This window comes from Erinaceus europaeus, chromosome 21, assembly GCF_950295315.1.
Source record: "Erinaceus europaeus chromosome 21, mEriEur2.1, whole genome shotgun sequence".
NCBI classification, from domain to species: domain Eukaryota; kingdom Metazoa; phylum Chordata; class Mammalia; order Eulipotyphla; family Erinaceidae; genus Erinaceus; species Erinaceus europaeus.
In genome coordinates, this window is record NC_080182.1 from 17425307 (window position 1) to 17449394 (window position 24088).

The 24088-nt window shown below is 36.6% G+C and overlaps 2 protein-coding genes across 6 annotated transcripts in view; one reads left to right on the plus strand and one right to left on the minus strand.

The window, feature by feature from the left end:
• CMC1 (C-X9-C motif containing 1) overlaps positions 1-18700 on the plus strand; it is a 93084-nt gene extending 74384 nt beyond the window's left edge. For 3 of the 5 annotated variants that reach the window (XM_060180463.1, XM_060180465.1, XM_060180464.1), the window contains 2 exons: positions 6541-6631; positions 10016-10272. In XM_060180463.1, coding sequence (XP_060036446.1) covers positions 6541-6631; positions 10016-10136 — 212 coding nt within the window. In that variant the 3' untranslated portion in view covers positions 10137-10272. Of the gene's footprint in view, positions 1-6540; positions 6632-10015; positions 10316-18396 lie in introns of those variants that run through there. The other 2 variants (XM_060180462.1, XM_060180461.1) reach the window with 2 other exon arrangements.
• The window catches only part of AZI2 (5-azacytidine induced 2), a 28171-nt gene continuing 17983 nt past the window's right edge, over positions 13901-24088 (minus strand). The window contains 2 exon segments of the mRNA XM_060180466.1: positions 13901-15960; positions 17685-17803. Coding sequence (XP_060036449.1) covers positions 15551-15960; positions 17685-17803 — 529 coding nt within the window. The 3' untranslated portion in view covers positions 13901-15550.

Genomic DNA, 24088 nt, shown 5'->3' on the forward strand with positions numbered 1-24088 from the left:
GCTGAGCTGTCTCCACGGCCAGTTTCAGTGTATGTATTTTACAAAAGTTTTTGTTCCTGTATGCAGCTTTTTTCCTTTTGAATTGTAAAGATCTCTTGGAAACATACCTGTGGAATTCCCGTTCTTTTGCTGTTATTATTATTATTTACAAATCTTTAAAGTTACTTTTATTTATTTATTTGATACAGAGAAATTGAGGGGAGGGAGAGAAAGAGGGGAGAGACAGACACCTGCAGCCCTGCTTCATCACTCGTGAAGCTTTCCCCCTACAGATGGGGACCAGGGGATTGAACCCAGGACCTTGAACACTGTAATGTGTGCGCTTAACCAGGTGCACCACCACCTGGCCCTAAAATTTTTTTTAGTATATACTCGTTGATACGTATTTTTCAACAAGACTGAATTTGTACTAATTAATTTCTCATTCAGTCTGGAATTTGGCTTTGTCTGTAGTCTGAATTCTATCCGAATGTCAAACTACTGAATTATTGATTCAGAGAGTCTAGAGAAATTCACATATTCTTTACCAAATTTTTTTAAATGAGTACTGATAAAATCACAACTCTTGGGGGTCGGGCGGTGGAGCAGTGGGTTGAGCGCATGTGGCGCAAAGCGCAAGGACCATCGTAAGGATCCCGGTTCGAGCCCCCGGCTCCCCACCTGCAGGGGAGTCGCTTCACAGGCAGTGAAGCAGGTCTGCAGGTGTCTGTCTTTCTCTCCCCCTCTCTGTCTTCCCCATCTCTCTCCATTTCTCTCTGTCCTGTCCAACAACGAACAACATCAACAATGGCAATAGTAATAACCACAACGAGGCTACAACAACAAGGGCAACAAAAGGGGGAAGAAAGTGGCTTCCAGGAGCAGCGGATTCATGGTGCAGGCACTGAGCCCAGCAGTAACCCTGGAGGGGAAAAACATCACAACTATTAGCAGAATCTTCTACATGAAATTCATGAAATACTGTTCGTGGTATTGACTATGCGAATATTGTGCTACGCAAACCTGGTTTCCATTAGCTAAATAGGTATTAAGAAGAAAAGGACAGAAAGTGGGAGTTCTGGCTTCTGTAATTGCTTCACCACTGGACATGGGCATTGATAGGTCGAGCCATATCCCCAGCCTGTTTCTATTTTTCCCTAGTGGGTAGGGTTCTGGGGAGGCGAGGTTCCAGGGCATGGTGAGGTCATCTGCCTAGGGAAGTCAGGTTGGTGTCATGTGTAACTTGGTTGACTGAAAAGCATTAAGTTATAAAGCAGAACAAATTGTTTAATAATCAGGAACCCAGGGAGTCGGGCTGTAGCACAGCAGGTGGCACAAAGTGCAAGGACCGGCATAAGGGTCCCGGTTGGAGCCCTGGCTCCCCACCTGCAGGGTAGTCGCTTCACAAGCGGTGAAGCAGGTCTGCAGGTGTCTATCTTTCTCTCCCCCTCTCTGTCTTCCCCTCCTCTCTCCATTTCTCTCTGTCCTGTCCAACAACTACGACAACAATAACTACAACAATAAAACAACAAGGGCAACAAAAGGGAATAAATAAATAAAATAAATATTTAAAAATATATATATAAATAAATAATCAGGAACCTAAAGGTAATAGTATATCAGATGAAATTTGGGGTCTTATGTTGGAAGAAGCTAGGAAGTCTATTTTAGGTATATTCCAAGGGGGCCCATGTATAACTTTACTAATTTTTGACTTAGCCCAACAGCTAACATACAGGTAAGCTAAAGGTATTGTCTGAAAAAATAGTGTCAGAGTTGAGGCTAGGACTAGAAAGTTGGATCAGGGCAGAGAGAAGCTCCTAAATATGGAAAAAGTATATAAATACCATTAACTGTAAACCCCATTGACCCCCCCCCCCACTTCTGCTCCTCATAAAGATCTTTGGTCCATACTCCCAGAGGGATGAAGAACAGGGGGGAGAGAAGGTATGGAATTCTGATGGTGGGAATTGTATGGAATTGTATTCCTTTAGCTCTCAGTCCTGTCAATTATTGTTAAATTACTAATAAAAAAACAACTACATTAAAAAAAAAAAAAAGGGCAAACTGCCATTTCCATAGTCTTTGCCTTGATTCCGATCTTCACCACTTCATGTGAAATTGAGTAAGGATGACCTGTTGTCTTCAGGCACTTTTGACTTCACAGCTTCTAGAAGGGATGATGAGAAAAACTTGACATTTAGACATTGTCTCCAGAGACCTGGCATTAGAATATTCACTACTGAAGCCTTCACTTAAAAAGATGGCTTTTTTCCTGAGATAAATCATTTTGAGGTTTTTAATTTATATTAAAATCTCTAAAACTGTAGATACTTTTGTCTAAAGGAAATCTTACTAAAAGCTTTCTAAAACTCTACCACCTAGCTCCTGCTCGGATTGCATCATCTTCAATTCTCTTTCCAAACACTGTATAGTAACTGACCAAAGGATCTTTACACAGAATGTTCCTGTTTAAGAAAATCTCGTCTTTATTCTTATCCAGCTCTAGAGAGACAATTTCATTCTAGAGTTTCCTAGTTAGAGTTGATGTACAGTGATATTTAAATTTTTTATGTTTTCGTTTAAATAAAACTGAAATTCCAAACTTAGAAGTGAAACCACTGAGATGATGGTATAGCCACAGAAAGATTACAATTATGTGTTAAAATTCCAAGTTTCATGGTTATCTGAGTATCTTTTTTGCTTTTTGTAATACTAGAAGAATTGTGACATCAATACTAATTAAGAAAATAAAAGTTTTGGAAAGTTAGAAACAAGCTTTGTCTAGAGGTGGCTATATAAGAATTCATAAACTTAGAAGTTTTTAAGACTAAATTAGTAGAGATATAAATCAGTGGCTTTAGTGAGAAACATGAATTATTGGGCATTAACTTAGTATGTTCATTAACTTGTCATCTATTCTTGAATCTTTCGTTCTGACTGGATAGCTGTATTTGCAGAAATACATCGTTTGAAATGACTAAATGAAAAGTGTAAAAGGTCACGTTTTGTATTTCTATTTCCATGCTTATTTTTGCTACATAAATTCTTATCATGACTTAAGAAATTTGTTTATTCAATTACAGAAGCCAGACCTTCCACCTTCTGCAACCCACAATGACCCTGGGTCCATGCTCCCGGAGGGACAGAGAATGGGAAAGCTATCGGGGGAGGGGGTGGGATATGGAGATTGGGTGGTGGGAATTGTGTGGAGTTGTACCCCTCCTACCCTATGGTTTTGTTAATTTATCCTTTCTTAAATAAAAAATAAAAAAGAAATTTGCTTATTAAGGGTTACTTAAATATTAGAATATTTTACTTTCAAAGAAAATAAGTGAAAAATAATTACTTCTAACCCATTATTTCTCTTAATGCTTTTATATGGATGTTCCCCCCAAGGTTTTTTCTTATATTAACTGGAAATTAGTTATAACACTTGTACTTCATTACAGTAGGATTACTTGAGCCATTATCTTAAACTAATTTTAGGAGAAGATATCTCATTATGGTTTTCCTGGATGAGTATGATTCAATGAATATTTTTACCAGTAGCTTCTTTCTTGGTAGCAATTTTTTTTCTTTCTTTTTTCAGGAAAATGAGAACTGACAGAATAGAGAGTTGAATACTGTCTTAAGCAAATCTCTTTATAAACTTTGAAATCTTAATCTCTGTTTCACTATTGAATTCGTTTGCACTATCTTGAGATATGCTTTGGTTAATCAAAATTAATTTTCATAGTTTTCATGGTAATTACAATTAAATTATGTATAGAGAGAATCAAGTGTATAAGCTCTTTAACATCTGACATAACATTGAAAGAAGCAATTTAGTTTGGATTTGTTTCAGGACACCATTTTAGAAATCAGTTGGCAGTATTAGCAACATCCCTTTATCTGAATGTATGCTAATGCAGTATGAAAGAAAGATCCTCATTAAAGTCTTGTTGCTAAACAAGTGACAAAAACCTTACAAACAGCTTGAGGCTGCAGGCCAGTCAGAGTTACTCCTGATGAGATTTGGACAAGTGTGAAAATATATAGACTGCCTTTCATCAAAACACACAAATGCCATATTACATCAATTCCCTGTTAACATTTTTTCCCATTCTAGCAAAAAAAAAAAAATTAAAATAACATAGTATCTAGGCAATCTATTGTGAATTTCTCAAATATGAAAAGTATTGGGTTGGTAAAATTTAGGAAGTGGGCTCTTGATAACTTTCTCAGAAAAGGACTGGGATTTGGTCAGTTAGCATATTCTCATTAGGCAACATTCATGATGCTGATGATGTTGCTTCTAGATTTTAACTAATCGAACTAGTCCATTGTTAATTGAGTGAGGTTACAGGGTTATTAGCAAATAAACATGTCATCTCTCTCTCTCTCTTTATGGGGAAGGGCTAAAGGTTCAGAGGACAGTTCTTGATACATGGTACAATTTCTCATCTCCCCTTCTTCTTCCCCTTAATAGGTATCTTCAAAACACTCCATACCCCTCAACTTAAGCCTTTTTTCACCAACACACACTAGGACCTCAAAGAAGCCCCTGCCACCTTTTCTCTTCCTTATAGTTCTTTGCTTTGGTGCAGTTTTCTATACCCAGTCCAATTTTTTTACTTTTGAGTTTTTCCTTCTGTCCTTGTTTGTTAAGTTCCATTGATGAATGAGATCATCTAGTATTTGTCCTTCTCTTTTTGGCTTACCTCATGTAGCATGATTTCTTCAAGTTCCAAGATGAGGCAAATGAGATGACTTTATCATTTTTAAAATTTTTTTCTGGGGGACACACAGTGAGGGTGACTTCATCTGGGTTGCCTCCAAGTTCAGGCTATTATGGGTTGTCCTGCTGTGAATATAAGTGTACATAGCTCTCTTTGGATTGGTGTCTTTGCTTCCTTTAGCTATATCCCTAGGAGAAGAATTGCGGTGTTACTTCCATATCTGGTGTTCTGAGAAGCCTCCAGACTGTTTCCACAGAGGTTGGCACTTTTCTTAAAGAAGCCCTTCGTCAGATTTAATCACTTCTAGACTGGCTTTGTGTACATGCATTTTCTTTGAGTATTGCTCATGGCTTAATTTTTATTTGGGATTATAATTTTTGCTTCCACTCAAATAGATCTAAATTACTATGCTATAAGAAGAAAGATTAATATGGAGGGGCTTATAGCATGGTAGACTTTCATGCCCCAAATCCCAAGTATCACAAGTTCAGTTCCCAACACCAAACTAGAGCTGAACAGTGTTCTTGTCCATCTTTCTTATTAAAACAACTTTTTAAAAACCCTAAAATTAGCATGTAGGAATAAATAGACATTCCATGGGTAGTGATCTGGCTATAAGTCTGCTTTGCCATGTTCGTGGTAAGGTATTCTTTGGCCTGTGTATCCAGTTCACAGAGAAGAACAAACATATTTGTTGTTGGAATAAAAAGGATACCTGGTTAGGTGTAGGAAACAGAAAAGAAAGGGAGAGTTGCTGAGATGACTAAACAAGAAACTAAAGGAAACTAATCCTGTGTGTCTTTGAAGTGGAATTATGTCACTACCATCCATTATGCTCAGATACGTTAAATTATTAAAGTTAAGGCCAATCCTTGTATTTGTTGACCTTGTTCCTAGTCTACTTCTTAAAGTTTGGTAGATACAGATATCTGTATTGTAGCACTCCCATGTCAGCAAAACAAAATGAGTGTTTTATGCATCTAGCAAATCTCAGTCATTTCCAGTTTGCTTGTGCAGTTTTCAAATATTTTGTTACATATTATAAGTATACATCTTCATAAATGCTTAGAATTACCTACATGCCATAATTATAAATAATATTCCATAATATTTTGAAGGGTAGCAGCACATAGCTCAGGAAAAGAGAAGAATCTTGACGGTTTTATATAAAAGAAATCACATATGCTATTCAGAAAATACTACTTCCGTTTCCTTATGAAGGTAGTATATTTTGTAACTGAAATTGAAATGGTTATTTACAGCAGATTGGAGGTGGCAAGTATAAGACAGTAGCAAATGACACAGTTGGGGGTGGATCACAATATCACACTTTTCTAGGTCAGTGGTCCTAAGAAGACGACATACCAAAGTGGCCAGTATGGTGCAAAATAAATTACCACAGTGGAAACTGTACAGAAAGCCTGTGAGTTTTCAGGAGGCGTCTAAGAGTTGACTCAGGAATGAAGTTGGACCCCAGTTATCACAAGTTGAACCGCCATGGCAGGGTTGTCTTTAGGAAAGGAAGTGGGGGTGAGGGGGTTGTTTGCCTGATGTCATCAGAAAACTTACAGATATTGGACATCAGATGCCCAAGTCTGTAAACATGCAAACAACACTCTTAATATAATTCATTTCTTCTGGAATATGTTGCCTTACTTAGAAAAGTAAGCTTGTGTGTGTGTGTGTGTGTGTGTGTGTGTGTGTGTGTGTGTGTGTGTGTGTGTGTGTGTGTGTGTGACATACCCTATATCCTATGTGATAAACATAACACTTAGAACAGGCCAAAACCATACAATGTGATTACAAGTCATTTTTTTCTTTTCATTTTTTTAAATTTCAGATTTTACCAGATGTTGCAAAGACTCTGGATTGCTTATGGTAGTAAAATGCCAGAAAGAAAATGCTTCACTGAAAGAATGTCTAACTTCCTAGTAAGTAGTTATCTCCATGTTTGTTCTTCTGTGTGTAATATATGTAGTGGGTGAAAGTATATTATTTCACTCACTGCAGGCAATATATTCTGTATATTACTTGTAAAGTACATGTCCCCACTATTATCATAATGTTGATGGACTCTAAATTTTTAATTTTGGGGGTTTATTTATTCCTTCCTTCCTTTCTTTCTTGGATTTATTTATTTCATGAGCAGTGGGTAAGTTGAGAAAGAGAAGCCAGAACAGTACTCTGGGGATTGAACTCAGGACTTCATGACAGGGATTGAACTCAGCACCTCAAGCATTATTTCTCTAAAATAAACATCAGATATTTATGAAATGTCTTTTCAAGTTATTTGTCAGCATTGTAAAATATATCACCAAATGAAAAGTAATTGGGGTGATTAACTCTTATTATGAACAGACCAATCTAAAGAATATATTGTAGAGGGCAGGCAGTGGCGCACCCAGCTAAGCGCCTATAGTACCAAATGCAAGGACTCACTCAAGGCTCCAGGTTCAAGCCCCAGGCTCCCCACCTGCAGGGGTCCACTTCACGAGCAGTGAAGCAGGTCTGCAGGTGTCTATCTTTCTGTCCCTCTCTCCCCTCTCCTCTAAGTTTCTCTCTGTCCTGTCTAATAAAATGGAAAAAAAATGTCTCCAGGAGCAGTGGATTCATAATGCCAGCACTAATCTCTAGCAGTAACTCTGGAGGCAAAAAAAAAGTAATTGAGTTTATACACTTGACCTTAGTCAAAAGGCCAAGAAGGGATTAAACGAATTTGTATGTTTCTTCTAATAAAGGTATTGAATTAGGTTATCTTTTTGGTAGCCTTATAATTTTCTTTTTTTCTTTCCCCTTCTTAATCAGAGCACAGCTCAGCTCTGATTTATGGTAATCCAAGATTGAAATTGGACTCTGAGTAACTTGGATAGCCACTATATTATCTCCCCACCCCACCCCCTTTTTTAAACAAATATAATTCAAATTCTAAGAGTGCAGCAATCCTTTAACAACAACAACAACAAAAACTATACAGGTAAGTTTAGATTTGTTTAAATCAATTACATTTTAAAATTGATGTTAAATACCTTATTCACTAATATTTAATTGTTGATCCTTAAATCTTACAGTAAAAGTAATATAAAATTCTTTGAATATAGGCATTTTCTGTTTTATCTCCCCATTCTTTCTCACATTATTGACAGGTAATATTGCAGAATACTTTTAAGTACTGCTAATTGATAAGTTGTGAGATCTTGGTTTTGGTAACATCTATCTCCATCTTTAGTATCCTCCTTTAGCTTGTGAAATAGATTTATTAATATGATTTGGCACTTCTATGGGCAACTAAATTAAAAATCAGTGACCTATGTCTTCTTCTTCTTCTGCTGCTGCTGCTATTTCACCAGAGTTCCATTTAGTTGTTGCTGTTGGTGTGCTAGGAACTGAAGCTTGTACCTCTTGCCTACACATTAACTCTGGGGGGCCGGCTGATGGCACACCTGGCTAAGCACACAAACCACACATCGAATTATTAACTTCTTTGTTTTAGATAGACAGAGTTAGAGAGACCACAGCACCAGAGATCCCTTCAGTATGTTGGACTCAACTGTGGCTTACATACACGTTAAAGTAGCGTACTATCCAACTAAGATAACTTGCTTCCCCCTAAATTTGTTTTTATAACAAATAATATATACCCAAATATATAATTTTTTTATAATGTTGAAATTGGGAAATTGTACAGACTTGACAGTCTTTGCCATAAAGGACTAAGAGTTCATTCTGTGACTTACTCACTAGTATACCTAAGAGGTGTTCTGAATAAATGAACCTTCCAAACTTTTATAACTGAATTCATTAAATTTGGTTTCATTTATCATAAGAAATTGTTATTCTGGGAGTCGGGCGGTTGCAGATCAGGTTAAGCCCATGTGGCGCAAAGTAAGGACCAGCATAAGGATCCCAGTTCGAGCCCCCGGCTCCCTACCTGCAGGGAAGTCACTTCACAGGCGGTGAAGCAGGTCTGCAGGTGTCTTTCTCTCCCCTTTTGTCTACCCCTCCTCTCTCCATTTCTCTCTGTCCTATCCAACAACAACAATAATAACTCCAACAAAAAACACAAGGGCAACAAAAGGAAAAATAAATATAAAAAAGAGATTATTATTCTTAGTTTTATAGCATATACCTCCCCCTGCCTCCTTTTAGAAGGCAGCACTAGAGAGCAGAGCAGGAATATGAATTATGAAGAAGGCAGCCTGCTCTCTCCGTCTGGATCAGTCTAAGCCATACACTCTGGGGGCAGGGAGTCCTTCTTACTAATAGAACAATCACTCTTTACAGAATGATTACATGGTACTATAACATGTAAGCACCTTACCACCATGGTTGGCAGAGACCAACCATCCATTGAATGTTAGTTCTTTTGAATATCCTTCCATTTCACACCCTCGAGAGAGGAGAAAAATGACAGGTTCTACTCCATCCCTAAAGAGTAAGTTGGTAAAGCAGTGCAGGGGACAAACAGGGACATGGCATTGCTGTAAGCAAATACTGCACTGTTAGTGCCAGGTGGTGGCACACCTAATAAGCGCACTTATTACCAAGTGCAAGATCCTGGGTTCAAGCCTCCGCTTCCCACCTGCAGTGGGTCCAGTTTACGAGTGGTGAAGCAGGTGTACAGGTATCTTATCTTTCTCTCCCGTTCTTTCTCTGTCCTCTTAGTTTCTCTCTATCCTGTCTAATAAAAATTAGAAAAAGAAAAAAAAAAAGGCTGACAGGAGCAGTGGATTTGTAGTGCAGGTACCAAGTCCCAGTGATAATTCTGGTGGCAGTAAGAAAAGTAGTTGCTGTTAATAGTGTCTCCCATCCCCATCTCCATCAGGGAAGTTTCTAGTATGGAATATACAGATCCTAACTTGTCCCTGCCCATTCCAGCTTCACCCTTGGCCCTTTGTGCCTGGTTTGTAGATCTGCTGTAGTGATTGATACCAACTGTCTTGCAGATCTTCATGTATCAGTTTTTTCTTTCTCATCTTTGCCTATTCACATGAATTTGTTAGTCCCTTAAACATGCAACCCAAGCATTTCTTCCTCCTCTTCTTGCTCATGTTTCCCTAGTGCACTGAGTTATATCAATAGCATTTTGTTTACCTAATTGTAATGCAAATCTTTTTCTCTGCCCCTATAACACCATGAGCTTCCTGAACATGGGAACTGTGATTCTCAGAAATTTACACCCTTGATAGGGCTATGCAAAAAAGGACCATGAGGCCTTTAAAAGACAAAAACACTACTAAAAGTATATTTCTAAAAATGTCTGATTATTAAATGCTAATAAAGTGACTCAGTTTAAAAATTGCAATTTCCTCCTATAGTTATAACGACCCAGCCTTTTATGAAGAATGCAAAATGGAATACCTGAAGGAAAGGGAAGAATTCAGAAAAACTGGAATTCCTACTAAGAGAAAGCTACAGAAGCTTCCCACAAGCATGTAGGCAAATATTCAAATGATATGAATGCTAATATTCAGGGAAATATAGTCACCTGAAATAATGGACTTAAGGGTATATGCTTTATCCTGAGTTACGGAAATTCCCAATATCTGAAATAAAGGTGTTTTGTTTAATCGCACAGTTGTTTATTGTGTAGGACAGAAATAAACAGTGAAATGGAATATGGTTTGCCTGGCTATTCCGGATTTTTCATACATTTTCCATACAATTCTAGTTCTGTAGCAGTGCCGCTGAGTTTTAGGATTCCATGTCACTCATATTACTGTCTTCCAGTGTATGAACTAACAGTTAATTATGAGGACTAGAAGTATCCTAACAAAGTTGAATGGATAACCTTTAATAGTTTAAATATTAATTAGACAGTATAGCAGAGTGGTTATGAATCTGATCCATATCACTTAACTGGCTATGAAACTACAGAACTAAGTTTCAGACAGTTAGGAGAATTGAGTACTTCACATTGGTAGGCTGCATGGAGTAGTGTCTCAAACATATGGCATGGTCTTGAATGACTGGCTGTTATTAGTGGAAGTAAAGGAGTATTTGAAAACATAGCTGAGAAGGTAAGTATACATTAATTTTACTTAATATTTTTAATGAAAAAATTTACTAGACTGTACTGTGCTAGCTGTTGATTTGGACATAGAAAATATTTTAATCTTTAAAAGTTGCTCTTAGGGCCAGGCAGTGGCATAACTGGTTAAGTATACTCGCACGAGAACTCAGGCTCCAGCCCCCACTCCCCACGTGGCTTCAGGGGTGGGGGAGCTTTATAAGTGGTGTCACGGTGATGCAGGTGTCTCTCTCCCCCCTCCTTCAATTTCTCTAACCAATAACTAGTATTTTTAATAATTACTAGAGGGGGAAGAGGGTTTTTATACATAAAGTTGTATTTTATAACACAGTAATGGGCTCCAGTATAAAAATATGGATCTAATATAAAAATCCTTTGTTCCAGTACTGTAATTGGGCTCCTAGTTGGCTTTTTATATTAAAACTTGTATTTAAAAAATTTTTTTTCCTCCTGAGATGCTGATTCTTTACTATAGCCATTGTAACCATTTCCAGGTGAGTAACATATATATATATATATATTCACACAGCTCTCATTAAAACAACTATCTACCAAGGTAAGATTTAACTTTGGCCCCAATTCTATAAAATAAATCTGAGAGATATTCTTTGAAGGACTTAGTTGGGAGCCCAGAAAGTGGCTCAGGTGTCAAGTGCAAGCCTCACACGTGTAAGATTCTGAGTTTCATTCCCAGCACCAGGTGAGAAAGCAACAAAGACAGGAAATAAATGGAACTCTGGTAGAACTGTGTTTTGGTCTGTGATGAAAAATTAGCAAAAAGAATATATATAATGATAGTTATTGTTATAAAATGAACTAACTGAAAGCAAATAGCAAATATAAAACCCTAAGGAACCGGTGGAAAACTCAAGTTCCACATTTCCCTCTTGAGTGGAACCAAAGAACTGTTTTGAATGAAATCCGTAGAGACCACATTGTCCCAGGCCATAGATCAATGAGGGAGATTACCAGTGCAAACAAAAGTGAAATAAGTATTAGAACGCGGAGACCATACAGCTTAGGGGCAAATTCTATGAATCTTTATCCCCATGAGTCTTTCGGTACGGGCACATTCCTTTTAGAGTACAAGACTAATTCTTGTTCTCCCGAGCCCTATCACAGCTGGAACTTCAGTGCTCCAGACCTACTTTTTCAGATAAGAGTGGGAGACACACTATCACACCAAAGCTTCCCCCAGTACTGTGGCACTTTGATGTAGAGTGCAGAGGCATGGACAAGGATCACTCACACGGTAAAGCAGGGACCCTTTCAGGTAAAAGTCACTTTGAGATTGGTGAAATGTATAATCTCTGCTGTTTTGTAATAATTTGGCTCAATAAGATCAATTTAAAATTTTTGAGGAAAATTTATTTATCTAGTTATCAATGCTCGGTGCTAGATGATACCATTACAGTTTTATAAAATGTTTATCCCTCTTATGCCAAAAGCTGAACCATTCATCAGGGGATCTATGCCCAGCCATATTCAGACTTACTACTTGACTGGTATATGTGCCTCAGTTGTGACCTGCTCATTTTTGCCTCTAGGGATAATCCTGGTGACAATTCATATATTCTACCCTTCAGGGTCCACCTTTGGGCCAGCAAGATAGCTTATTTGTATACTGCACTTGTTTCGTCATGGGCACAGCAGGTTTGAGGCCAGTCCCCACCATTGCTGGATTCAGAGTTCAGAGTGCTAACCATTACACCATGGAACCACACTAAATACCTACCATTGCTGAAGGAAGCTTTGGCGCTAGACTGTCTTAGAACAGCGAGGCTCCATTGATGGCCAAAATAACCTACCTTCTCTAAATGGCCTTTCTGGTAAAATCATTAGTTTTCACAATTCAATTTTTTAGCTCTTAAGTTTGCAATTTTCCCTTATTTTGATTTTCAAGCGTTTTATACAGCTATGACCCTGCTCTACTTATGAGTTATATTCCACTTGGGAGGTACCTCAGCTTCTTTTTAGAGATGTTTTAGTGAATAGGAAATAATAAATAAGCTGTTTTCTCATCTGTATGCTCTTGTTATGAGTATACTAAATTGGGTTATTGTGAAATCTAGAAATTAAGGAGCTTTTCAGGAGAGATCTTTTGGAGCAGTTTAGGTAGTATGGAAGATTCAACATTTTCCATTTAGAATAATTAGAAACTACAAATGGCTACCCTCTTGTGACTCTTCGTTTTCCCTAGTGTAGAGTTGATTAGTAAGTGAACATTTAAAGACTTGACTTCCTTGTGTGTGAAGTCCTGGATTCCAGCTCTCTAGCACGATATAGGAACACCATGGGTGGCACCAAGGGAGTTCAGCAGATAGTGGAGCAGTGCAGTGATGTTTGCCCCTCTACCCCCAAAAAATGATGAAACAAAAAAGTTCTTAAGGAACATGATAATGTTTGTCTCCACCAGGCTGAGGTGCATTCCTTTGTGCCACATTAAAAAGTTATGACAGAGAAAATATCTTTTGGTTATTCTTTCCTTAATAGTTTTTCTACATCAATTGTTTAGCAGCATTTTTAATTTTTTTATATTTATTTATTCCCTTTTGTTGACCATGTTCTTTTATTGTTATTATTATTGATGTCGTTGTTGGATAGGACAAAGAGACATGGAGAGAGGAGGGAAAGACAGAAAGACACCTGCAGATCTGCTTCACCACTTGTGAAGCGACTCCCCTGCAGGTGGGGATTGGGGGGCTTGAACCTGGATCTTTACGCCGGTCCTTGCGCTTTGCACCACCTACGCTTAACCCGCTGCGTTATCACCTGACTCCCAGCAGCAGTTTTAAAATATCAACCACTGACTTTGTAGCATTATCTACTTTTTTAAAAAGCATTTTTATTATTGGATAGAGACAGAGAAATTTAGAGGAGAGAGAGATACAGAGGGAGGGATAGACAGAGAGAGACGCTTGCAGCCTGGCTTCACCACTTGTGAAGCTTTCCCCCTGTAGGTGGGGACCAGGGGCTTGAACTTGGGTCCTTGCGCACTGTACCGTGAGTGCTTAACTACTAGCATTACCTACTTAATAGCTGTGTTTAGATGGTGAATCCATTCTCTCCACTCAAAAACGCTGGTTTAACAGGAATGTCTGCTGAATAAATGAAATAAATAGGTAGAACCTGCCCATGAACGATACAGGCCAGGACAATATTCCACATCTACTTCAGTTTCAAACAAAAATAATTTATTTTAATTAAACAATTTCTTGGTATTGTCCAAAAATATTAATCAAGCCATTATCCCATACAACTTACTTTCTTTACAAAGGGAAATTCCAATACTGGTTTTTAAAAAGGCAAACCAGTAAGCTGCATTAAAGATTAGGTATAATATACAGTCTAGGCAGCCACATGAGAAATAGTTTCTGCTGCTTTGTTATTACACAGGTAGTTGCTTCCTTCAGCTAAAGCCTAGAGTCTTATATTTGTTTTATGCATATTGGGATTTGTTCTATTATTTGGCAGGAGATTGTACTCCCTTGAGTCAGCTATGTTCATTGGTCAGAATAAATTCCAGCATCTGACACCAATTCCATTAATCACAGACAAGCTTGAATAAGTGAGTAAGATAATAGAAAGACAAAAATATCTGGTGAACAGTGAACATTATGTATGTATGCTATTCAGCTTTTATAGAAGAGATCTGAGATGTTCTTTTAAGTTCAATACATTTGAAACTGGCTATCAAAAGGGATAAAGGCCTCCTACATGAAACATTTTATTCAGGCAAAAGATAAAAACCAAGTAATACAGTGTTCTTAATGTTCCATCCTTAAAAAAAATATGGATATATTTCCATTTGAAGCATTCCTTATTATTTCCTTGTGATAGGCCATTTAGAATTAAGAGTTGGGGACATTTCGTGATTGTACTAAAAATTATCAACACAGCATAGAATTTACTTTCAAGAAATAAATTCCAAATTAAGTTAATTAAAAAACTCAAATTCTCAATGAGTAAAAATGTTGCATGGCTAACATTATAAGCTGTTCTATATAACAAGCAGCTACACACTGAAAAAAATGACTATACAGTTACACACACTAAATTTTCTGTAAGGACCACTGAAGGAACAGATCAGACCAAAACCTTTGTTTCTGTTCTTTCTACTTCTCACTGGATGACAGAGGACTATAGTAGTTTATTCACACATAGTTTTTCAACTGTCTTTTTTTTTTTTTTTCCAATTAGTACTAGTGAAGGAGGTACTGGATGAAGAGCTGATACAATTAAGTTATTTCAAGTCTTGACCTAAATTAGCAACTAAATGTTGTTAATCAACTGCATTGTGATTATTAAGTTATTTTAAACCGTAAACTTTGAAACACAATAGCATATAGAAAAGAACAACCTATATACTATTATTCTACTATATTTTCATACCTTTATGCATTAGAAAGTCAATAGACATATAACCTATTTCACATTTCCACTTGCTCTTTTATGCAACTTGTTTAAGTTTTTGACAGTAATAACGTTATGAGTTTAGACATACCAAATACTTTGCAAGATCATATATAATAACTTTCAACTCCAATCTTTATGTGAGAGGTAAAATTTATAATTGTTATCAAAGGTAGAATAGTCTTTTTCAAATACCTTAATTTTATTCACTTTTTAGCAGCATATGTCTGATTATTAGCCACAACATGGAGCTGGACGATACTCTTCTTGCTGGAAAATCAACTACATAATATATATTACAGTATATGCAAATGTATATACCAAAGAAACCCACTTTGTTAAATAATTTCTTGACATAACCACTGAAGGAGTCACAGTATCCTCATGACCAAATCATGAATCTCCACATTCAATTCTTAAAAAGACAGTTTTGATTATGTTGATCCAAGTAATGCAGTGGTGGCAGGTTGGGTAAAGGCAAAGTTTTATTTTTAGTTTCCCCAAATGCTGTCTCACTTGATTTAGGAGGACTTGGGAATACCCATGAATTATCTTCCAGAGAATTTCTGCCAAAAGAGTTGTGTTCCTCAAAGTTTGTACCCTCGTGAGTAACAGACCCGTCATTATCTGTCCATGATTGGAGAACTGCCTTCTCTGATAAGACCCTTATATCTCCTGGTAAATGGGGAGATGTGGCATGACATAGCATTTTGCCATTTGGTGAGAGAGGAGATTGTTTTCTGTATGTTGCAGTAAAATTTGTCAGGTGCAACTTTGTGCTGTCTTTCCCAAAGTCTTCCATGCATCCTGGGGCAGAGGCTAAAAAGAAAACACAGGTGAAATGTCAGTTCTCACGGTATTTGTGATCATAACATTATGCACAAATCATCAATTTGACTGAATTCTACAACTGGAAATAAAAGTAATGTTTCCAAGTGAACATTTTGACTGAGTTACAATTCTGGATCAGCTATTTAATATTGTGGCTTTAGGTAAGTCACCTAACTGCTTTAGGTATCACCTCTGTCTTTTGTAAAGGGACCCTGTATTATTGAGACAAGTAACAAGAGATAAAGAATTTGAGGTCAGTAAGATAGTACATTTGACATCTGCTTTGCCACCTGTTATTACTCTAACATGAGCCTGGCCCAAAACACGCCAGGGGAAACACCAGTACTCTGGTATTTTTTACCCTCTCTGTCTCTCTTTTTATCTGAAAAAAGACAGCCTAGAGTGGTAAAGCCCTAGTAACAACAAAAATATAAAAGTAAACAAGATTTTAAAAAATACATATTTTAACAAGCTAGAAACCAGTAAGGTATCTAATAAGCAAAGAACCTGTTCTTGACTCTTAATACGACTAAAGAAGACTCACACAATATTTACAAGTCTTTAGTAAGAAGAAAGGTGTTCTTAAGTTTTAGTATTTTAAAGTAAAATAATACTCCTTTGCTTATTCAAATCTTTTTTCCATAAGTAGACTAAAAGTAAATTTAGAAGTTTTAAGATTTGTATGGATAAAGTATTTTTTCAGCAAAGCTATAAAATATGTGTTCCTTCTAAAACATGTAAGAGGGCATATAAATTCTATATCCTTAATAATGACAACTAAAAAAAAAAATCAGCAAATTAAAAAGTGATTAGTTCAAAGCACCAAATGATTAGCAGTCTGAATTTAGTTTTCCTTCTCGTGATGAGAACTCTTCAAAAATAATTTTTTGTTTCCTCTCTAAGGAAAATTTCAGGCACACATACCTTTAAATTAGTAATTATTTTTTATAAGGTCACATTCCCTTATGAATTAAATTTTAAGATACTTAATTACAGTAAATAATATATCATACATGAAGTTTATACCACCCGTTTCAGAAATACAACTATTTTGCATATAGAATAACACACTTATTTTCTGATATATAAAAATAACTTTGAAAAAAACAAACAAAAAAGAAAGCTTTGGCAAAGAAGCCACTACTATTCAATATAAAACTCAAGAGGCTTAATTAGCCAGGTTAATATGAGTGGTAAAACAATGTTTGGTAAAAGGAGGAAAGCTGTTAGCACCTAGCCTCTATTATAAACTGTCTTTTATGGGGGAAAAATTATGCTTACAAAAAAATAAAAACAAATCAAAGTTCTGTTTTTCAAACATACAAAGAAAGAGATTACTGATATATTCTGTAATACTGGAATAAAAAAAATAGCTCTGGGGGTCCTTTTTAAGTATTAGTTGTGGTAAAAGGTCAACTAGAGCAAACTTAACACCTCAGTCTTATACACATAAGCAACACTTGGCTGAGAAAAAAAGCCACAAGGGGAAAAGAATACAGTACTGAAAAAAACCAACCCACCAGCAACACCTTTATGTGTGAAGCTGACCAGTCTGAGACTGATGCTGACACTGAAGCAGAGAATGGATAGGTTATGACTATTCTATATATACTTTGGCTTATCAAACTCAGTTGATGCGATTTTAAGATATAATAATTGCCCATGATACAGCCTGACTGGAAATCAGTGGTTTCCAGCAAACACTGACTTGCCTTTCTTGATTGCAGTTGGGTTTTTCAATTTTCTTAGTAGTTCAGCTTGCACTTGAGTCACCAGATGTAAATTAGATATTTCTTTCTTCAGTTCCCAGTATGCATTATGCATATTATCACTGAAATAGAGGTTTTTATTTTTTAAAAAAGGATAAAGGCTATTCTAATGGATAGTGGGAGTAATTATAAAATAACAATTGAGTTTCTTATACTCAGAATTGAGATTTTATTACATCCTATAATGTGGAGTATTATTGTGTTAATATATCCAATTACAGTATGACCTGTTCTTCATTTGCAACTATATAGTGAGATTCATTCATTTATGGAGTTTAAGTTTGCACATATGTTTTGATTGCTCTAATAATATGAAATGACACATCGATTTCTGAATATAAATGCACATTAAAATAAAATTTAGGTTTCATACATCCTATTCTCTTATGTTTGACTGGGTTGTCTCATATTATTGGTTCTAAACCAATGTGACATGACAGCACAAGGCATGAAGAGCTAAATGACTTCCTGATAAAGGCCAGCTTTAGGAGAGAATTCTATGAAACGAAAGTTAACAAATGCCTCTCATTTTACAATCCAAAGCATTTTAATTATCTTAGGTATTAAATACATTATGAATTTAGTATTTTGCAACTAATTTTTTTTTCATTAAATATCCCTCATTGGCTATTCATGACTTTTTTTTTTTTTTTAGGTAATTAAGTGCCAACTAAACATACTGAAATCTCCAGCACAGTCTTACTTTGGTATAACAGAAAATGTAAGTACAACTGACCTCTCTGCATTCAAATAACCATTGTCACCTCTTAAAACTATTAGTGTAAATTTAGCAACAAGGAAATCAACAAACATGTCGATTCATTTTTTATTTAACCATAAACTTCAGTAGTTATATTCTTGATACCTAAATCTCATATCCTAAGTAGAAAGCAACAGATAATATAATTCCATTCACTCAGGCTATCATTCTTTCAATAAAAGCCATGGAAGAAACTTTATCCTGTTTTCAGGAAGACCTATTTGTTTTAGTTTATGTAAACATTTGTTAACCAGTAGTCTATTAAAAATCACAGTGCTTTTTGCAGGTTTTTGATAGGTGTGAAATAATTACTTCACAAAAATTAGTTAACCATGTCTACTGTACCAGTAAACATCTAAGATGTGTACTACAATGAATGTTTCACATAGGAACCTGTCTTAAGTGTGAAGAGAGTTGTTGGTTCCTTGGTGCAATTCTGGGCACTTGATATGCTTTCCAAAGACTAACTCACATTACATAGCAGCAAGTGTAAACACTGTATATGTGCTAATTCATGCAGACAGCATGTATGAATAATACAGTTTAGTTTTTTTTTTTTTTTTGGCACAAAATGGTAAATTAGTGCTTGATTTGGAAAAGGAAAGTAAGCATCCAATACTGAAGAACTAGAATATCCACATACAGAATATACAGCCACCAGAATTTCTAAGTCATGCTTAATCACTGAAAACAGGTAAGACCGTTGTAAAGGTGTTAAAGCAGTTACTAATACACACTGTCCAATTCATAATCACTGCTTATAAATTAGTTTAAACTAAAAACTAGATCACCAAGTTTAACATACCTACTGTTTCCTCTGTTCTTAATGTCACCACAATTGAAAATTACTGATAAAATAGCTGAAGTTATTACTAAGTATAAGCTCTCCCTCTTGTGGATAACAAAGGCAACAGTATTATTCATCTTAGAGTTACTATTAAGGTACTGTAATCATCAATTTGAGTTACATATTCTCTTTAATTCTATCTAGACAAAATATTTAAATCATTACTTAAATGCAAACTGGAAAAGGCAAGCCAGTCTATCAATCTTTAGCTAAGTTTCAATTAATCTTTATCTAGGAAGTTTTAAGACCCTAAACAGTATACACATACTCCCATCAACTGGAAATATAAACTTTTTTGAGTTTTGCTTTAAATGTTAAGACAAGTAATAGTCATACTTTGTTATATATTTCTATAATGAACTTACAATAAAACAACTTGTATACTGAAGTGCAACACTGAAGTTTCCCCAATAACCCCCCACCCCTTGTAGCTGGGGAAAAAAGGATAATTCAGTATTTAATGATGTATTGGGGGCCAGGAATAGATAGCATAATGGTTATGCAAAGAGACTCACATGCCTGAGGCTCCAAAGTCCCAGGTTCAATTCCACATACCACCACAAACCAGACCTGAGCAGTGCTCTGGTTTAAAAAAATATATATATATGTATTGGGACCTTTACTTATTTTCTCATAAGAACTAAAGAAAATAAAGGTAATCTCATTTTTATGCCTAAGGAATTGGGTTTAGGATCACTTACTGTATTCCTAATAAGCCACTGTTCAAAGCTACCTTTTATTTGCTCTAATGATTCTTCTTTGCCCTTTTTGGGTTAACTCTTCATATCATTATCATTAATTTACCAAGCACTTAAAATAACCAAGTGCCAACAAAACATTAACATTGGTATAAAGTTTCACCCCTTTGGATTTTAAATTTAATAAAACCTTATCTCAGGAAGGCAGCACATGTTCTACTAGCAAAATCAAAGTCCGGTTTTATTAACTGACACTATACATTCAGCTCTTTAATACTGAATATATAGTGTTAATTAACAAAGCTGGTGAAACTGAAGGGAACACTGACACCAGGAGCTCAAAACCTCTGTGTGACAGAAGACAGGTAGAGGGTAACATGCAAAAGAGAGCACTATGGAATGGCCAAAGACAGCAGGGTTACTAATCCAATCAAAAGCCCTGGGGAGGGGAAAGAAACACAAAATGAATTTGAGGTACCATGGGCAGGCTAGGACCATACTAAGCAAGGCATATACTTCCCTGACCCAACGGTGTGTACTGGCAAGATGAAGTACTAATTACAAATTAGTCTGAGGCACTCTGCCTTTGTTTCAAATCCAAAACATTCGAAGACAGGGATAACAGCAGGCCACTGTAAAGGCATCAGACCATACCCACCCCAATGACACAGAAGCAATTCCTCACTTGCCAAAGGCTCTGGAGGCAACAGCAACGCAAGGGAGTAACCAAGAAAAAAGCTATAGCACCACCTTCTGGAGAGGAGAAACATGCAACTAAGTTTTTTGTTAAAACACTATGTATGAGAAGTCAAATAGACTAACAGAAAAATGTAGTAGCAGGCAACGTCATGATAACATCAAGGATAATGACAAATTTCTAAAAACAAAGACATAGAAAATTATTTCACTATTAGAGAATTCAAAATAGCTATCATGAAGGAACTCACAAAAAAGTTAGAAAGCATTTCTCTTTGCCTTTCTTTTTTTAAAACTTTTTAAATTTTATTTATTCCCTTTTGTTGCCCTTGTTGTTTTATTGCTGTAGTTATTATTGATGTCGTTGTTGTTGGATAGGACAGAGAGAAATGGAGAGAGGAGGGGAAGACAGAGGGGGAGAGAAAGACAGACACCTGCAGACCTGCTTCACCGCCTGTGAAGGAACCTGCCTGCAGGTGGGGAGCCGGGGGCTCGAACCGGGATCCTGACGCCGGTCCTTGAGCTTAGCGCCACCTGCTCTTAACCCGCTGTGCTACAGCCCGACTCCCTCTCTTTGCCTTTCTAATAAGCACAAAATTAAAAAGCAGAAGATAGAAATTAAAGCTTTAACTAAAGATCCAAAATGTAAATAACTTAATAAATGAGATCAAAAGAGTTACAGAAAACTATGGAAATAGAACAGACCTAACATGAACAAATAACTAAGTTCAAAGATGTAGGAATGATCCAGGTGGAATAGAGGAAAATAAAAGATATTCTTTAAACACTGTAAGAGCTAACTGACTCCAGTAGGACAGACAGTATGACCAGCTGACAATGTGCTGCAAAATCTTTAAAATAAGAGGAGGAAGAAATACTTTCCCAGACAAACAAAAGCTGAGTCTTCTGCAACTAAATTTTCTCTTAAAGAAATACTAAAAAGAGCTCTACTATCTGAATTTTTAAAAGTTCACCCATCACTCACCAATCAAAGGCACTGAGTTGCTGGATGAATTAAAAATTAAAACCTAGCTATCACCTGCCTCCAGGAAGTCTACTTAACTCACAGATGGCAGAATAAACAGCTGCAGGTACCTTTTCTCAAAACACAAAGTCACTGATTTTTTTAAATTTAATTAACTAATTTTTTATCAGAACACTGCGCAGCTCTGGCTATACTGGTACTGGGGGTTGAACTGAGAACCTTTGGATCTACAGGCATTAATCTTTTTTTTTTTTTTTTTTGCATAACCATTATTCAATACACATTCTTTAAAGAGCTTATCAGCTCAAGATGCCCAGTTGACTAACACTTGTGTATCTGAAAGGATGACTAAGAAATGGTGGAGCCAGGCAGAAATATATTCATAGCATCTAATATGAAAGGTAGTGAAGACAGTGGAGCTATCTGTGTCACAACTCCTGTGAGTTACATACTGGATGTAAAGAATTAAACTGCCTTCCATGGGTAGATGCTAGGATAAGGCACTGAATCCAGGAGAATTTGATGGAAGCCTGGTGAGCCAAGTCCTCTCTTCACTCAGATATCTGAGCAATTTTGAGGGAGTTAGCTCAATGCTCATGGCTGAGTCCAGCTCAAAGACAGGAAATTGAGTATAGGTCTTGTGATTAGAAGGGGAACTGGCTCAGTCACCAGGAGAGAAGGGATGACATAGGACTTATACCTAAAGTGTTTTCCTCTCTATCCAAGACCCTGATAAACAAAAGAATTGGGAGGTGAGGGGAGAAACTAATGTCACAGCACCACCTACTGGGGAAAAAGAGCAATCCAATGCTAAGGAAATTTATGAGTAGACATAGAAGTGGGGGATCTGACAGTGAATTTAAAAATAACAAAATATTAATAAGAAAGGAAATTCAAGTGCATAAGTTTTTCCACGAAAGTCACTGAAGGCCAGCAAAATAGATGACCTGGAAAGTGCACCTGAAGGAAGCTTTGATACTGTATCCCTCCTAAATTCCCCCCCCAAAAAACACACCTTAGCGAGAGAAGTTGGCCTAGGGCAATTAAGCCCCAGTGATATAAATATCCAAGCAGATAATGAATATGAAGAAAATAATAAATGAAGACATTGATGGTATAGCAAGGAGGCTCATTCTCACAGGAACAATAAAATGGGAGAGGAAAGAGAATTAAGATTTAGGAAATATAACTGAAAGAAGTACAGTAAGTGGTCTGGGAGGTGGCGCAGTGGATAAAGCAGTGGACTCTCAAGCATGAGGTCTTGAGTTCAATCCCCAGCCGCACATGTACCAGAGTGATGTCTGGCTCTTTCTCTCTCTTCCTATGTTTCTCTTTAATAAATAAATAAAATCTTTAAAAAAAAAAAGTACAGTAAGTTAACAGCACCTAAATTTCTAAACGAATAGCCCACCGCAAGACATATCGTGTTAATGGTTTGAAAACTAAATTAAAAACTGCTAGAAGAAAAAAGAATTATGCAATGTACAATCCCCCCCTCCAATTGAAAACAAAACCAGGCTATAATAAGATTTTTCAGTGGAACCTTTAAAGGGTAAGGTGGATTGACACTGAAAAAAGTGAAAAATAAATATTACCAGTCATAGAATATTCACCCCGCAAAATTATCACTGAACTATAATGGAAGACTTGCCCAGACAAACAAAAGATAACAGATTTCACTACCACGAGACCTTATGTACGAGAAATACTAAAAGGTTAGAGACAGAGTTCACTGGATAAAGTATGTGGTTTTCTGTGGTTTGCTATTAAGGCAATCTGGGCTCGAGCCCTGACATCATGTGGGAAGCTATGGCACTGGGGGAAGAGCCTGATGCTGTGATGTCTCCGTCTCAATCTGAATAAAAAAAAAAAAGTTGCCTTGGGCAAGGTGAAACTGCTCATATATGAGGTACCAGCAGAGTTCCTGAGTATGAAGAAAAACTAAAGTACACAAGCTTAAGTGATAAAAGAGTGACCAGAAGTGATACATACAGTAAAATGTAAATGTTACAAGTGTAAAGGTTCAAATCCCTAGTCCCCACCAGCACAGGGGAAGCTGCATGAGTGGTGATGCACTACAGGTGTCAGTCTCCCCTTCCCCTCTCAACTTCTGTCATTATACAAAATAACAAAATAAAATTTAAAAATAGAGTAAGCAGCATAAAAATGTACATATGAAATAAGAAACAAGGGGGAAAAGCAAAAGCCAATCTATTCTGGTTATAAATTGACACTAGTGTGTGCACACACAGAAAGACTAGTTTAGAAATAAAAAAAACTGAAAGCAGTATTCACGGCAACTACATCAAGCAAAACAATGGGAGACACGTAATGGGAAGCTGAAGAAACAAGAGAATCACC